Source organism: Oncorhynchus gorbuscha, linkage group LG23, assembly GCF_021184085.1.
Source record: "Oncorhynchus gorbuscha isolate QuinsamMale2020 ecotype Even-year linkage group LG23, OgorEven_v1.0, whole genome shotgun sequence".
Classification (NCBI taxonomy): domain Eukaryota; kingdom Metazoa; phylum Chordata; class Actinopteri; order Salmoniformes; family Salmonidae; genus Oncorhynchus; species Oncorhynchus gorbuscha.
Genome location: NC_060195.1, coordinates 62152273 through 62169683, shown reverse-complemented (window position 1 = coordinate 62169683; position 17411 = coordinate 62152273). Strand labels below are relative to the sequence as shown.

The following is a 17411-nucleotide window of genomic DNA, read 5'->3' as shown; positions in this document are numbered from 1 at the left end:
TGAATCCTGACTAGCAGGTAAAACACACCTAACTCTGATCCTGGCTAGTATGTAAAACACACCTATCTCTGAATCCTGACTAGCAGGTAAAACACACCTTACTCTGAATCCTGACTAGCAGGTAAAACACACCTATCTCTGAATCCTGACTAGCAGGTAAAACACACCTAACTCTGATCCTGACTAGCAGGTAAAACACACCTATCTCTGATCCTGACTAGCAGGTAAAACACACCTATCTCTGATCCTAACTAGCAGGTAAAACACACCTATCTCTGAATCCTCACTAGCAGGTAAAACACACCTATCTCTGATCCTGGCTAGCAGGTAAAACACACCTATCTCTGATCCTGACTAGCAGGTAAAACACACCTATCTCTGATCCTGACTAGCAGGTAAAACACACCTATCTCTGATCCTAACTAGCAGGTAAAACACACCTATCTCTGAATCCTCACTAGCAGGTAAAACACACCTATCTCTGATCCTGGCTAGCAGGTAAAACACACCTATCTCTGATCCTGACTAGCAGGTAAAACACACCTAACTCTGATCCTGGCTAGTATGTAAAACACACCTATCTCTGAATCCTGACTAGCAGGTAAAACACACCTAACTCTGATCCTGGCTAGTATGTAAAACACACCTATCTCTGAATCCTGACTAGCAGGTAAAACACACCTATCTCTGATCCTGGCTAGTATGTAAAACACACCTATCTCTGAATCCTGACTAGCAGGTAAAACACACCTATCTCTGATCCTGACTAGCAGGTAAAACACACCTAACTCTGATCCTGGCTAGTATGTAAAACACACCTAACTCTGATCCTGACTAGCAGGTAAAACACACCTATCTCTGAATCCTGACCAGCAGGTAAAACACACCTAACTCTGATCCTGGCTAGCATGTAAAACACACCTATATTTGATCTTGACTAGCAGGTAAAACACACCTATCTCTGATCCTGACTAGCAGGTAAAACACACCTATATCTGATCCTGACTAGCAGGTAAAACACACCTATCTCTGATCCTAACTAGCAGGTAAAACACACCTAACTCTGATCCTGACTAGCAGGTAAAACACACCTATCTCTGATCCTGACTAGCAGGTAAAACACACCTATCTCTGATCCTGACTAGCAGGTAAAACACACCTATCTCTGATCCTAACTAGCAGGTAAAACACACCTAACTCTGATCCTGACTAGCAGGTAAAACACACCTATCTCTGAATCCTGACTAGCAGGTAAAACACACCTAACTCTGATCCTGGCTAGTATGTAAAACACACCTATCTCTGATCTTGACTAGCAGGTAAAACACACCTATCTCTGATCCTGGCTAGTATGTAAAACACACCTAACTCTGATCCTGACTAGCAGGTAAAACACACCTATCTCTGATCCTGGCTAGCAGGTAAAACACACCTATCTCTGATCCTGACTAGCAGGTAAAACACACCTAACTCTGATCCTGGCTAGTATGTAAAACACACCTATCTCTGAATCCTGACTAGCAGGTAAAACACACCTATCTCTGATCCTGACTAGCAGGTAAAACACACCTATCTCTGATCCTGACTAGCAGGTAAAACACACCTAACTCTGATCCTGACTAGCAGGTAAAACACACCTATCTCTGAATCCTGACTAGCAGGTAAAACACACCTATCTCTGATCCTGACTAGCAGGTAAAACACACCTATCTCTGATCCTCACTAGCAGGTAAAACACACCTATCTCTGAATCCTGACTAGTAGGTAAAACACACCTAACTCTGATCCTGACTAGCAGGTAAAACACACCTATCTCTGATCCTGACTAGCAGGTAAAACACACCTATCTCTGATCCTAACTAGCAGGTAAAACACACCTATCTCTGAATCCTCACTAGCAGGTAAAACACACCTATCTCTGATCCTGGCTAGCAGGTAAAACACACCTATCTCTGATCCTGACTAGCAGGTAAAACACACCTAACTCTGATCCTGGCTAGTATGTAAAACACACCTATCTCTGAATCCTGACTAGCAGGTAAAACACACCTAACTCTGATCCTGGCTAGTATGTAAAACACACCTATCTCTGAATCCTGACTAGCAGGTAAAACACACCTATCTCTGATCCTGGCTAGTATGTAAAACACACCTATCTCTGAATCCTGACTAGCAGGCAAAACACACCTATCTCTGATCCTGACTAGCAGGTAAAACACACCTAACTCTGATCCTGGCTAGTATGTAAAACACACCTAACTCTGATCCTGACTAGCAGGTAAAACACACCTATCTCTGAATCCTGACTAGCAGGTAAAACACACCTAACTCTGATCCTGGCTAGTATGTAAAACACACCTATCTCTGAATCCTGACTAGCAGGTAAAACACACCTTACTCTGAATCCTGACTAGCAGGTAAAACACACCTAACTCTGATCCTGGCTAGTATGTAAAACACACCTATCTCTGAATCCTGACTAGCAGGTAAAACACACCTTACTCTGAATCCTGACTAGCAGGTAAAACACACCTATCTCTGAATCCTGGCTAGTAGGTAAAACACACCTAACTCTGATCCTGACTAGCAGGTAAAACACACCTATCTCTGATCCTGACTAGCAGGTAAAACACACCTATCTCTGATCCTAACTAGCAGGTAAAACACACCTATCTCTGAATCCTCACTAGCAGGTAAAACACACCTATCTCTGATCCTGGCTAGCAGGTAAAACACACCTATCTCTGATCCTGACTAGCAGGTAAAACACACCTAACTCTGATCCTGGCTAGTATGTAAAACACACCTATCTCTGAATCCTGACTAGCAGGTAAAACACACCTAACTCTGATCCTGGCTAGTATGTAAAACACACCTATCTCTGAATCCTGACTAGCAGGTAAAACACACCTATCTCTGATCCTGGCTAGTATGTAAAACACACCTATCTCTGAATCCTGACTAGCAGGTAAAACACACCTATCTCTGATCCTGACTAGCAGGTAAAACACACCTAACTCTGATCCTGGCTAGTATGTAAAACACACCTAACTCTGATCCTGACTAGCAGGTAAAACACACCTATCTCTGATCCTGACTAGCAGGTAAAACACACCTATCTCTGATCCTAACTAGCAGGTAAAACACACCTATCTCTGAATCCTCACTAGCAGGTAAAACACACCTATCTCTGATCCTGGCTAGCAGGTAAAACACACCTATCTCTGATCCTGACTAGCAGGTAAAACACACCTAACTCTGATCCTGGCTAGTATGTAAAACACACCTATCTCTGAATCCTGACTAGCAGGTAAAACACACCTAACTCTGATCCTGGCTAGTATGTAAAACACACCTATCTCTGAATCCTGACTAGCAGGTAAAACACACCCTACTCTGAATCCTGACTAGCAGGTAAAACACACCTATCTCTGAATCCTGACTAGCAGGTAAAACACACCTAACTCTGATCCTGACTAGCAGGTAAAACACACCTATCTCTGATCCTGACTAGCAGGTAAAACACACCTATCTCTGATCCTAACTAGCAGGTAAAACACACCTATCTCTGAATCCTCACTAGCAGGTAAAACACACCTATCTCTGATCCTGGCTAGCAGGTAAAACACACCTATCTCTGATCCTGACTAGCAGGTAAAACACACCTAACTCTGATCCTGGCTAGTATGTAAAACACACCTATCTCTGAATCCTGACTAGCAGGTAAAACACACCTAACTCTGATCCTGGCTAGTATGTAAAACACACCTATCTCTGAATCCTGACTAGCAGGTAAAACACACCTATCTCTGATCCTGGCTAGTATGTAAAACACACCTATCTCTGAATCCTGACTAGCAGGTAAAACACACCTATCTCTGATCCTGACTAGCAGGTAAAACACACCTAACTCTGATCCTGGCTAGTATGTAAAACACACCTATCTCTGAATCCTGACTAGCAGGTAAAACACACCTATCTCTGATCCTGGCTAGTATGTAAAACACACCTATCTCTGAATCCTGACTAGCAGGCAAAACACACCTATCTCTGATCCTGACTAGCAGGTAAAACACACCTAACTCTGATCCTGGCTAGTATGTAAAACACACCTAACTCTGATCCTGACTAGCAGGTAAAACACACCTATCTCTGAATCCTGACTAGCAGGTAAAACACACCTAACTCTGATCCTGGCTAGTATGTAAAACACACCTATCTCTGAATCCTGACTAGCAGGTAAAACACACCTTACTCTGAATCCTGACTAGCAGGTAAAACACACCTAACTCTGATCCTGGCTAGTATGTAAAACACACCTATCTCTGAATCCTGACTAGCAGGTAAAACACACCTTACTCTGAATCCTGACTAGCAGGTAAAACACACCTATCTCTGAATCCTGGCTAGTAGGTAAAACACACCTAACTCTGATCCTGACTAGCAGGTAAAACACACCTATCTCTGATCCTGACTAGCAGGTAAAACACACCTATCTCTGATCCTAACTAGCAGGTAAAACACACCTATCTCTGAATCCTCACTAGCAGGTAAAACACACCTATCTCTGATCCTGGCTAGCAGGTAAAACACACCTATCTCTGATCCTGACTAGCAGGTAAAACACACCTAACTCTGATCCTGGCTAGTATGTAAAACACACCTATCTCTGAATCCTGACTAGCAGGTAAAACACACCTAACTCTGATCCTGGCTAGTATGTAAAACACACCTATCTCTGAATCCTGACTAGCAGGTAAAACACACCTATCTCTGATCCTGGCTAGTATGTAAAACACACCTATCTCTGAATCCTGACTAGCAGGTAAAACACACCTATCTCTGATCCTGACTAGCAGGTAAAACACACCTAACTCTGATCCTGGCTAGTATGTAAAACACACCTAACTCTGATCCTGACTAGCAGGTAAAACACACCTATCTCTGATCCTGACTAGCAGGTAAAACACACCTATCTCTGATCCTAACTAGCAGGTAAAACACACCTATCTCTGAATCCTCACTAGCAGGTAAAACACACCTATCTCTGATCCTGGCTAGCAGGTAAAACACACCTATCTCTGATCCTGACTAGCAGGTAAAACACACCTAACTCTGATCCTGGCTAGTATGTAAAACACACCTATCTCTGAATCCTGACTAGCAGGTAAAACACACCTAACTCTGATCCTGGCTAGTATGTAAAACACACCTATCTCTGAATCCTGACTAGCAGGTAAAACACACCTATCTCTGATCCTGGCTAGTATGTAAAACACACCTATCTCTGAATCCTGACTAGCAGGCAAAACACACCTATCTCTGATCCTGACTAGCAGGTAAAACACACCTAACTCTGATCCTGGCTAGTATGTAAAACACACCTAACTCTGATCCTGACTAGCAGGTAAAACACACCTATCTCTGAATCCTGACTAGCAGGTAAAACACACCTAACTCTGATTGATCCTGGCTAGTATGTAAAACACACCTATCTCTGAATCCTGACTAGCAGGTAAAACACACCTTACTCTGAATCCTGACTAGCAGGTAAAACACACCTAACTCTGATCCTGGCTAGTATGTAAAACACACCTATCTCTGAATCCTGACTAGCAGGTAAAACACACCTTACTCTGAATCCTGACTAGCAGGTAAAACACACCTATCTCTGAATCCTGACTAGCAGGTAAAACACACCTAACTCTGATCCTGACTAGCAGGTGAAACACACCTATCTCTGATCCTGACTAGCAGGTAAAACACACCTATCTCTGATCCTAACTAGCAGGTAAAACACACCTATCTCTGAATCCTCACTAGCAGGTAAAACACACCTATCTCTGATCCTGGCTAGCAGGTAAAACACACCTATCTCTGATCCTGACTAGCAGGTAAAACACACCTAACTCTGATCCTGGCTAGTATGTAAAACACACCTATCTCTGAATCCTGACTAGCAGGTAAAACACACCTAACTCTGATCCTGGCTAGTATGTAAAACACACCTATCTCTGAATCCTGACTAGCAGGTAAAACACACCTATCTCTGATCCTGGCTAGTATGTAAAACACACCTATCTCTGAATCCTGACTAGCAGGTAAAACACACCTATCTCTGATCCTGACTAGCAGGTAAAACACACCTAACTCTGATCCTGGCTAGTATGTAAAACACACCTAACTCTGATCCTGACTAGCAGGTAAAACACACTTATCTCTGAATCCTGACTAGCAGGTAAAACACACCTATCTCTGATCCTGACTAGCAGGTAAAACACACCTATCTCTGATCCTGACTAGCAGGTAAAACACACCTATCTCTGATCCTAACTAGCAGGTAAAACACACCTATCTCTGAATCCTCACTAGCAGGTAAAACACACCTATCTCTGATCCTGGCTAGCAGGTAAAACACACACTATCTCTGATCCTGACTAGCAGGTAAAACACACCTAACTCTGATCCTGGCTAGTATGTAAAACACACCTATCTCTGAATCCTGACTAGCAGGTAAAACACACCTAACTCTGATCCTGGCTAGTATGTAAAACACACCTATCTCTGAATCCTGACTAGCAGGTAAAACACACCTAACTCTGATCCTGGCTAGTATGTAAAACACACCTAACTCTGATCCTGACTAGCAGGTAAAACACACCTATCTCTGAATCCTGACTAGCAGGTAAAACACACCTAACTCTGATCCTGGCTAGTATGTAAAACACACCTATCTCTGAATCCTGACTAGCAGGTAAAACACACCTTACTCTGAATCCTGACTAGCAGGTAAAACACACCTAACTCTGATCCTGGCTAGTATGTAAAACACACCTATCTCTGAATCCTGACTAGCAGGTAAAACACACCTAACTCTGATCCTAACTAGCAGGTAAAACACACGAACTCTGATCCTGGCTAGTATGTAAAACACACCTATCTCTGAATCCTGACTAGCAGGTAAAACACACCTAACTCTGATCCTGGCTAGTAGGTAAAACACACCTATCTCTGATCCTGGCTAGTAGGTAAAACACACCTATCTCTGATCCTGACTAGCAGGTAAAACACACCTATCTCTGATCCTGACTAGCAGGTAAAACACACCTATCTCTGATCCTAACTAGCAGGTAAATCACACCTAACGCTGATCCTGACTAGCAGGTAAAACACACCTATCTCTGATCCTGGCCAGTATGTAAAACACACCTATCTCTGAATCCTAACTAGCAGGTAAAACACACCTATCTCTGAATCCTGGCTAGTATGTAAAACACACCTATATCTGATCCTGACTAGCAGGTAAAACACACCTATCTCTGAATCCTGACTAGCAGGTAAAACACACCTATCTCTGATCCTGACTAGCAGGTAAAACACACCTATCTCTGAATCCTGACTAGCAGGTAAAACACACCTATCTCTGATCCTGACTAGCAGGTAAAACACACCTATCTCTGATCCTGACTAGCAGGTAAAACACACCTATCTCTGAATCCTGACTAGCAGGTAAAACACACCTATCTCTGATCCTGACTAGCAGGTAAAACACACCTATCTCTGAATCCTGACTAGCAGGTAAAACACACCTATCTCTGATCCTGACTAGCAGGTAAAACACACCTATCTCTGATCCTGACTAGCAGGTAAAACACACCTATCTCTGATCCTGGCTAGCAGGTAAAACACACCTATCTCTGATCCTGACTAGCAGGTAAAACACACCTATCTCTGATCCTGACTAGCAGGTAAAACACACCTATCTCTGATCCTGGCTAGCAGGTAAAACACACCTATCTCTGATCCTGACTAGCAGGTAAAACACACCTATCTCTGATCCTGACTAGCAGGTAAAACACACCTATCTCTGATCCTCACTAGCAGGTAAAACACACCTATCTCTGAATCCTGACTAGTAGGTAAAACACACCTAACTCTGATCCTGACTAGCAGGTAAAACACACCTATCTCTGATCCTAACTAGCAGGTAAAACACACCTATCTCTGAATCCTCACTAGCAGGTAAAACACACCTATCTCTGATCCTGGCTAGCAGGTAAAACACACCTATCTCTGAATCCTGACTAGCAGGCAAAACACACCTATCTCTGATCCTGACTAGCAGGTAAAACACACCTAACTCTGATCCTGGCTAGTATGTAAAACACACCTAACTCTGATCCTGACTAGCAGGTAAAACACACCTATCTCTGAATCCTGACTAGCAGGTAAAACACACCTAACTCTGATCCTGGCTAGTATGTAAAACACACCTATCTCTGAATCCTGACTAGCAGGTAAAACACACCTTACTCTGAATCCTGACTAGCAGGTAAAACACACCTAACTCTGATCCTGGCTAGTATGTAAAACACACCTATCTCTGAATCCTGACTAGCAGGTAAAACACACCTTACTCTGAATCCTGACTAGCAGGTAAAACACACCTATCTCTGAATCCTGGCTAGTAGATAAAACACACCTAACTCTGATCCTGACTAGCAGGTAAAACACACCTAACTCTGATCCTGGCTAGTAGGTAAAACACACCTAACTCTGATCCTGACTAGCAGGTAAAACACACCTAACTCTGATCCTGGCTAGTATGTAAAACACACTTATCTCTGAATCCTGACTAGCAGGTAAAACACACCTATCTCTGATCCTGACTAGCAGGTAAAACACACCTATCTCTGATCCTGACTAGCAGGTAAAACACACCTATCTCTGATCCTAACTAGCAGGTAAAACACACCTATCTCTGAATCCTCACTAGCAGGTAAAACACACCTAACTCTGATCCTGGCTAGTATGTAAAACACACCTATCTCTGAATCCTGACTAGCAGGTAAAACACACCTAACTCTGATCCTGGCTAGTATGTAAAACACACCTATCTCTGAATCCTGACTAGCAGGTAAAACACACCTATCTCTGATCCTGGCTAGTATGTAAAACACACCTATCTCTGAATCCTGACTAGCAGGTAAAACACACCTATCTCTGATCCTGACTAGCAGGTAAAACACACCTAACTCTGATCCTGGCTAGTATGTAAAACACACCTAACTCTGATCCTGACTAGCAGGTAAAACACACTTATCTCTGAATCCTGACTAGCAGGTAAAACACACCTATCTCTGATCCTGACTAGCAGGTAAAACACACCTATCTCTGATCCTGACTAGCAGGTAAAACACACCTATCTCTGATCCTAACTAGCAGGTAAAACACACCTATCTCTGAATCCTCACTAGCAGGTAAAACACACCTATCTCTGATCCTGGCTAGCAGGTAAAACACACCTATCTCTGATCCTGACTAGCAGGTAAAACACACCTAACTCTGATCCTGGCTAGTATGTAAAACACACCTATCTCTGAATCCTGACTAGCAGGTAAAACACACCTAACTCTGATCCTGGCTAGTATGTAAAACACACCTATCTCTGAATCCTGACTAGCAGGTAAAACACACCTAACTCTGATCCTGGCTAGTATGTAAAACACACCTAACTCTGATCCTGACTAGCAGGTAAAACACACCTATCTCTGAATCCTGACTAGCAGGTAAAACACACGAACTCTGATCCTGGCTAGTATGTAAAACACACCTATCTCTGAATCCTGACTAGCAGGTAAAACACACCTAACTCTGATCCTGGCTAGTAGGTAAAACACACCTATCTCTGATCCTGGCTAGTAGGTAAAACACACCTATCTCTGATCCTGACTAGCAGGTAAAACACACCTATCTCTGATCCTGACTAGCAGGTAAAACACACCTAACTCTGATCCTGACTAGCAGGTAAAACACACCTATCTCTGATCCTAACTAGCAGGTAAAACACACCTAACTCTGATCCTGACTAGCAGGTAAAACACACCTATCTCTGATCCTGGCCAGTATGTAAAACACACCTATCTCTGAATCCTAACTAGCAGGTAAAACACACCTATCTCTGAATCCTGGCTAGTATGTAAAACACACCTATATCTGATCCTGACTAGCAGGTAAAACACACCTATCTCTGAATCCTGACTAGCAGGTAAAACACACCTAACTCTGATCCTGACTAGCAGGTAAAACACACCTATCTCTGAATCCTGACTAGCAGGTAAAACACACCTAACTCTGATCCTGGCTAGTATGTAAAACACACCTATCTCTGAATCCTGACTAGCAGGTAAAACACACCTTACTCTGAATCCTGACTAGCAGGTAAAACACACCTAACTCTGATCCTGGCTAGTATGTAAAACACACCTATCTCTGAATCCTGACTAGCAGGTAAAACACACCTTACTCTGAATCCTGACTAGCAGGTAAAACACACCTATCTCTGAATCCTGGCTAGTAGATAAAACACACCTAACTCTGATCCTGACTAGCAGGTAAAACACACCTAACTCTGATCCTGGCTAGTAGGTAAAACACACCTAACTCTGATCCTGACTAGCAGGTAAAACACACCTAACTCTGATCCTGGCTAGTATGTAAAACACACTTATCTCTGAATCCTGACTAGCAGGTAAAACACACCTATCTCTGATCCTGACTAGCAGGTAAAACACACCTATCTCTGATCCTGACTAGCAGGTAAAACACACCTATCTCTGATCCTAACTAGCAGGTAAAACACACCTATCTCTGAATCCTCACTAGCAGGTAAAACACACCTAACTCTGATCCTGGCTAGTATGTAAAACACACCTATCTCTGAATCCTGACTAGCAGGTAAAACACACCTAACTCTGATCCTGGCTAGTATGTAAAACACACCTATCTCTGAATCCTGACTAGCAGGTAAAACACACCTATCTCTGATCCTGGCTAGTATGTAAAACACACCTATCTCTGAATCCTGACTAGCAGGTAAAACACACCTATCTCTGATCCTGACTAGCAGGTAAAACACACCTAACTCTGATCCTGGCTAGTATGTAAAACACACCTAACTCTGATCCTGACTAGCAGGTAAAACACACTTATCTCTGAATCCTGACTAGCAGGTAAAACACACCTATCTCTGATCCTGACTAGCAGGTAAAACACACCTATCTCTGATCCTGACTAGCAGGTAAAACACACCTATCTCTGATCCTAACTAGCAGGTAAAACACACCTATCTCTGAATCCTCACTAGCAGGTAAAACACACCTATCTCTGATCCTGGCTAGCAGGTAAAACACACCTATCTCTGATCCTGACTAGCAGGTAAAACACACCTAACTCTGATCCTGGCTAGTATGTAAAACACACCTATCTCTGAATCCTGACTAGCAGGTAAAACACACCTAACTCTGATCCTGGCTAGTAGGTAAAACACACCTAACTCTGATCCTGACTAGCAGGTAAAACACACCTAACTCTGATCCTGGCTAGTATGTAAAACACACTTATCTCTGAATCCTGACTAGCAGGTAAAACACACCTATCTCTGATCCTGACTAGCAGGTAAAACACACCTATCTCTGATCCTGACTAGCAGGTAAAACACACCTATCTCTGATCCTAACTAGCAGGTAAAACACACCTATCTCTGAATCCTCACTAGCAGGTAAAACACACCTAACTCTGATCCTGGCTAGTATGTAAAACACACCTATCTCTGAATCCTGACTAGCAGGTAAAACACACCTAACTCTGATCCTGGCTAGTATGTAAAACACACCTATCTCTGAATCCTGACTAGCAGGTAAAACACACCTATCTCTGATCCTGGCTAGTATGTAAAACACACCTATCTCTGAATCCTGACTAGCAGGTAAAACACACCTATCTCTGATCCTGACTAGCAGGTAAAACACACCTAACTCTGATCCTGGCTAGTATGTAAAACACACCTAACTCTGATCCTGACTAGCAGGTAAAACACACTTATCTCTGAATCCTGACTAGCAGGTAAAACACACCTATCTCTGATCCTGACTAGCAGGTAAAACACACCTATCTCTGATCCTGACTAGCAGGTAAAACACACCTATCTCTGATCCTAACTAGCAGGTAAAACACACCTATCTCTGAATCCTCACTAGCAGGTAAAACACACCTATCTCTGATCCTGGCTAGCAGGTAAAACACACCTATCTCTGATCCTGACTAGCAGGTAAAACACACCTAACTCTGATCCTGGCTAGTATGTAAAACACACCTATCTCTGAATCCTGACTAGCAGGTAAAACACACCTAACTCTGATCCTGGCTAGTATGTAAAACACACCTATCTCTGAATCCTGACTAGCAGGTAAAACACACCTAACTCTGATCCTGGCTAGTATGTAAAACACACCTAACTCTGATCCTGACTAGCAGGTAAAACACACCTATCTCTGAATCCTGACTAGCAGGTAAAACACACGAACTCTGATCCTGGCTAGTATGTAAAACACACCTATCTCTGAATCCTGACTAGCAGGTAAAACACACCTAACTCTGATCCTGGCTAGTAGGTAAAACACACCTATCTCTGATCCTGGCTAGTAGGTAAAACACACCTATCTCTGATCCTGACTAGCAGGTAAAACACACCTATCTCTGATCCTGACTAGCAGGTAAAACACACCTAACTCTGATCCTGACTAGCAGGTAAAACACACCTATCTCTGATCCTAACTAGCAGGTAAAACACACCTAACTCTGATCCTGACTAGCAGGTAAAACACACCTATCTCTGATCCTGGCCAGTATGTAAAACACACCTATCTCTGAATCCTAACTAGCAGGTAAAACACACCTATCTCTGAATCCTGGCTAGTATGTAAAACACACCTATATCTGATCCTGACTAGCAGGTAAAACACACCTATCTCTGAATCCTGACTAGCAGGTAAAACACACCTATCTCTGATCCTGACTAGCAGGTAAAACACACCTATCTCTGAATCCTGACTAGCAGGTAAAACACACCTATCTCTGATCCTGACTAGCAGGTAAAACACACCTATCTCTGATCCTGACTAGCAGGTAAAACACACCTATCTCTGAATCCTGACTAGCAGGTAAAACACACCTATCTCTGATCCTGACTAGCAGGTAAAACACACCTATCTCTGAATCCTGACTAGCAGGTAAAACACACCTATCTCTGATCCTGACTAGCAGGTAAAACACACCTATCTCTGATCCTGACTAGCAGGTAAAACACACCTATCTCTGATCCTGGCTAGCAGGTAAAACACACCTATCTCTGATCCTGACTAGCAGGTAAAACACACCTATCTCTGATCCTGACTAGCAGGTAAAACACACCTATCTCTGATCCTGGCTAGCAGGTAAAACACACCTATCTCTGATCCTGACTAGCAGGTAAAACACACCTATCTCTGATCCTGACTAGCAGGTAAAACACACCTATCTCTGATCCTGACTAGCAGGTAAAACACACCTAACTCAGGTGTGTATATGACTTGTGTATGAATGTTCCAGACTTTGAAGAACAACTGACGCAAACATAAACAGCTCACTTTCATCTCAAGTGTAAATTACGTGTGTGTGTGTGTGTGTGTGTGTGTGTGTGTGTGTGTGTGTGTGTGTGTGTGTGTGTGTGTGTGTGTGTGTGTGTGTGTGTGTGTGTGTGTGTGTGTGTGTGTGTGTGTGTGTGTGTGTGTGTGTGTGTGTGTGTGTGTGTGTGTGTGTGTGTAGTGGAGAGGAGTTGGAGTGCCATCTAAAAGACCTGAGGCCAGCTTCAGACTACCACGTACGGTAAGAACACACACCTTCCGTCAGCAACACACACACTTTTTCACCACTTCTTTGCTATTGTGTTAATAAATGTGATTATTAATGTTTGTGTGTGTGTTTCAGAGTCAGCGCTGTGTGTAACTCTAACTTGAGGGGTGTGTGTTCGGAGACGGGGTCGTTCACAACCCACACCTGCCCCCCCGACCTGCCCTTCCCCCCCAAACTGTCTCACCGCACCAAGAGCACACTCACACTACAGTGGAAGGTACACACACACACACACACACACACACACACACACACACACACACACACACACACACACACACACACACACACACACACACACACACACACACACACACACACACACACACACACACACACACACACACACACACACACACACACACACACACTTTTAGTTCATTTCATTGGACTTCCCGATTGTTTACGCTTGTACCAAAAGTGCCCCCCCCATCCAGTCTATTTTAGATCCATCAGGGCGAGTGAATGAGTGCACACTTCAGAGACAGGGGAGTGAATGAGTGCACACTTCAGAGACAGGGGAGTGAATGAGTGCACACTTCAGAGACAGGGGAGTGAATGAGTGCACACTTCAGAGACAGGGAGTGAATGAGTGCACACTTCAGAGACAGGGGAGTGAATGAGTGCACACTTCAGAGACAGGGAATGAGTGAATGAGACAGGGAGTGAATGAGTGCACACTTCAGAGACAGGGGAGAATGAGTGCAGAGACAGGGGAGTGAATGAGTGCACACTTCAGAGACAGGCTAGTGAATGAGTGCACACTTCAGAGACAGGCTGTGAATGAGTGCACACTTCAGAGACAGGGGAGAGTGAATGAGTGCACACTTCAGAGACAGGGGAGTGAATGAGTGCACACTTCAGAGACAGGGGTGAATGAGTGCAATGAGACAGGCTAGTGAATGAGTGCACACTTCAGAGACAGGCTAGTGAATGAGTGCACACTTCAGAGACAGGCTAGTGAATGAGTGCACACTTCAGAGACAGGGGAGTGAATGAGTGCACACTTCAGAGACAGGGGAGTGAATGAGTGCACACTTCAGAGACAGGGGAGTGAATGAGTGCACACTTCAGAGACAGGGGAGTGAATGAGTGCACACTTCAGAGACAGGCTAGTGAATGAGTGCACACTTCAGAGACAGGCTAGTGAATGAGTGCACACTTCAGAGACAGGGGAGTGAATGAGTGCACACTTCAGAGACAGGGGAGTGAATGAGTGCACACTTCAGAGACAGGGGAGTGAATGAGTGCACACTTCAGAGACAGGGGAGTGAATGAGTGCACACTTCAGGGACGAGAGCAGAGAATCTGGGTTCTATTTTGCTCTCAGGGAAGATCTGCTTCCTGGTGTTTTATGACATCGCTGTCCAGTCCTTCTCAATGTCATTCTGAGAGGGGGTTGGTCAGGATAGATGGCACTCTCATTCTCACCTCTATATAGATAGATCTGTCGGTGATATTCTGTCTTGGGTTCTGTCACGGCGTAAGGGCGGCGTGGAGAGTGACATCACTCACTCAGACAGGATATGAGGTCAGACTAATGAAAACACACAGGCCATTTCCTCTCTGTGACAGCCCCAGTTCATCCTCCTCTCCTCATCACGCACCCACGCGCGAGCACACACACACACACACACACACACACACACACACACACACACACACACACACACACACACACACACACACACACACACACACACACACACACACACACACACACACACACACACACACTCACACATACACACTCACATACACACTCACACACACTCACACACACACACTCTCACACACACTCATACACACTCACACACTCTCACACACACTCATACACACTCACACACTCTCCAGACAGCCCTATTTATTCTTCTCTTCTCTCGCCAGCCTCCGATCGACAACGGATCCAAAATCACAAACTACCTTCTTGAGTGGGACGAGGTACCACACACACACGCACTATTAATAATATACCATCTATTTCAAACGTACATAAAATCCCTCTCTCTCTCTCTCTCCTCTCTCTCTCCTCTCTCCTCTCGCTCCTCTCTTTCCCCTCTCCTCTCCTCTCCTCTCTCTCCTCTCTTTCCCCTCTCCTCTCTCTATCCTCTCTCTCCTCTCTCCTCTCGCTCCTCTCTTTCCCCTCTCCTCTCCTCTCCTCTCCTCTCTCTCCTCTCTTTCCCCTCTCCTCTCACTCTCCTCTCTCTCTATCCTCTCCTCTCTTTCCCCTCTCCTCTCTCTCTCCTCTCCTCTCTCTCCTCTCTTTCCCCTCTCCTCTCTCTCTCCTCTCTCTCCTCTCTCTCTCTCTCTCTCTCTCTCTCTCTCTCTCTCTCTCTCTCTCTCTCTCTCTCTCTCTCTCTCTCTCTCTCTCTCTCTCTCTCTCCCTCTCTCTCCCTCTCTCCCCTCTCTCCTCTCTTCCCTCCTCTCACTTTCCTCTCGCTCTCTCTCTCTCTCTCTCTCTCTCTCTCTCTCTCTCTCTCTCTCTCCCTCTCTCCTCTCTCCTCTCGCCTCTCTTTCCTCTCTTTCCTCTCTCCTCTCTTTCTCTCCTCTCCTCTCCTCCTCTCCTCTCCTCTCTCTCCTCTCTTTCCTCACCTCTCTCTCCTCTTCTCTCTCCTCTTCTCCTCTCCTCTCCTCTCCTCTCCTCTCCTCTCCTCTCTCTCTCCCTCACCTCTCTCCTCTCTCTTTCCTCACCTCTCTCTCCTCTTCTCTCCTCACCTCTCTCCTCTCTTTCCTCACCTCTCTCTCCTCTTCTCTCTCTCTCTCTCTCTCTCTCTCCTCTCCTCTCCTCTCCTCTCCTCTCCTCTCTCTCTCCTCACCTCTCTCCTCTTTCTTTCCTCACCTCTCTCTCCTCTTCTCTCTCTCCTCTTCTCTCTCCTCTCTCTCCTCTCCTCGTTCTAGATTTGTGTTATTACATCATGATATCAGCGCCGGACAAATAAATGATATTACTGTTGTCATTATTATTATTATTATTGCAGTCTAGTCTCATCTCTCTCTCCCTCCTCCTCCCCTCTCATCCCCCCTCTTCCATAGGGAAAGAAGAACAGTGTATTTAGAGAATGTTACTTTGGGAGCCAGAGACACTGTAAGCTGACCAGACTGTGTCCTGCTGTGGGCTACACCTTCAGAGTGGCTGCTCACAACGACATAGGCACCAGGTATGTGTTATAAGACTACATATGCATGGCATAACACTACATTGTACAAGGTAGGTGACATCTTCCGCTTTCCCTCTTTGTGTCTATCCTCCTCTATATCTTTCTATGTCTCTATCAATCTCTCTGTCGTTCTCTCTATCTCTCTGTCGTTCTCTATCAATCTCTCTGTTGTTCTCTCGCTATCTCTCTGTCGTTCTCGCTATCTCTGTCGTTCTCTCTCTATCTCTCTGTCGTTCTCTCTCTATCTCTCTGTCGTTCTCTCTCTATCTCTCTGTCGTTCTCTCTATCTCTCTGTCGTTCTCTATCTATCTCTCTGTCGTTCTCTATCTATCTCTCTGTCGTTCTCTCTCTATCTCTCTGTCGTTCTCTCTCTATCTCTCTCTATCTCTCTGTCTTTCTCTCAATCTCTCTGTCGTTCTCTATCAATCTCTCTGTCGTTCTCTATCAATCTCTCTGTCGTTCTCTATCAATCTCTCTGTCGTTCTCTATCAATCTCTCTGTCGTTCTCTCCATCTCTCTGTC

The 17411-nt window shown here is 44.4% G+C and overlaps 1 protein-coding gene across 1 annotated transcript in view; it reads left to right on the top strand.

Moving 5' to 3' along the window:
- Positions 1-17411, top strand: part of LOC124010710 (fibronectin type III domain-containing protein 3B-like) — a 187474-nt gene that overhangs the window by 97862 nt on the left and 72201 nt on the right. The window contains 4 exon segments of the mRNA XM_046323359.1: positions 13592-13704; positions 13807-13948; positions 15619-15672; positions 16765-16889. Coding sequence (XP_046179315.1) covers positions 13592-13704; positions 13807-13948; positions 15619-15672; positions 16765-16889 — 434 coding nt within the window.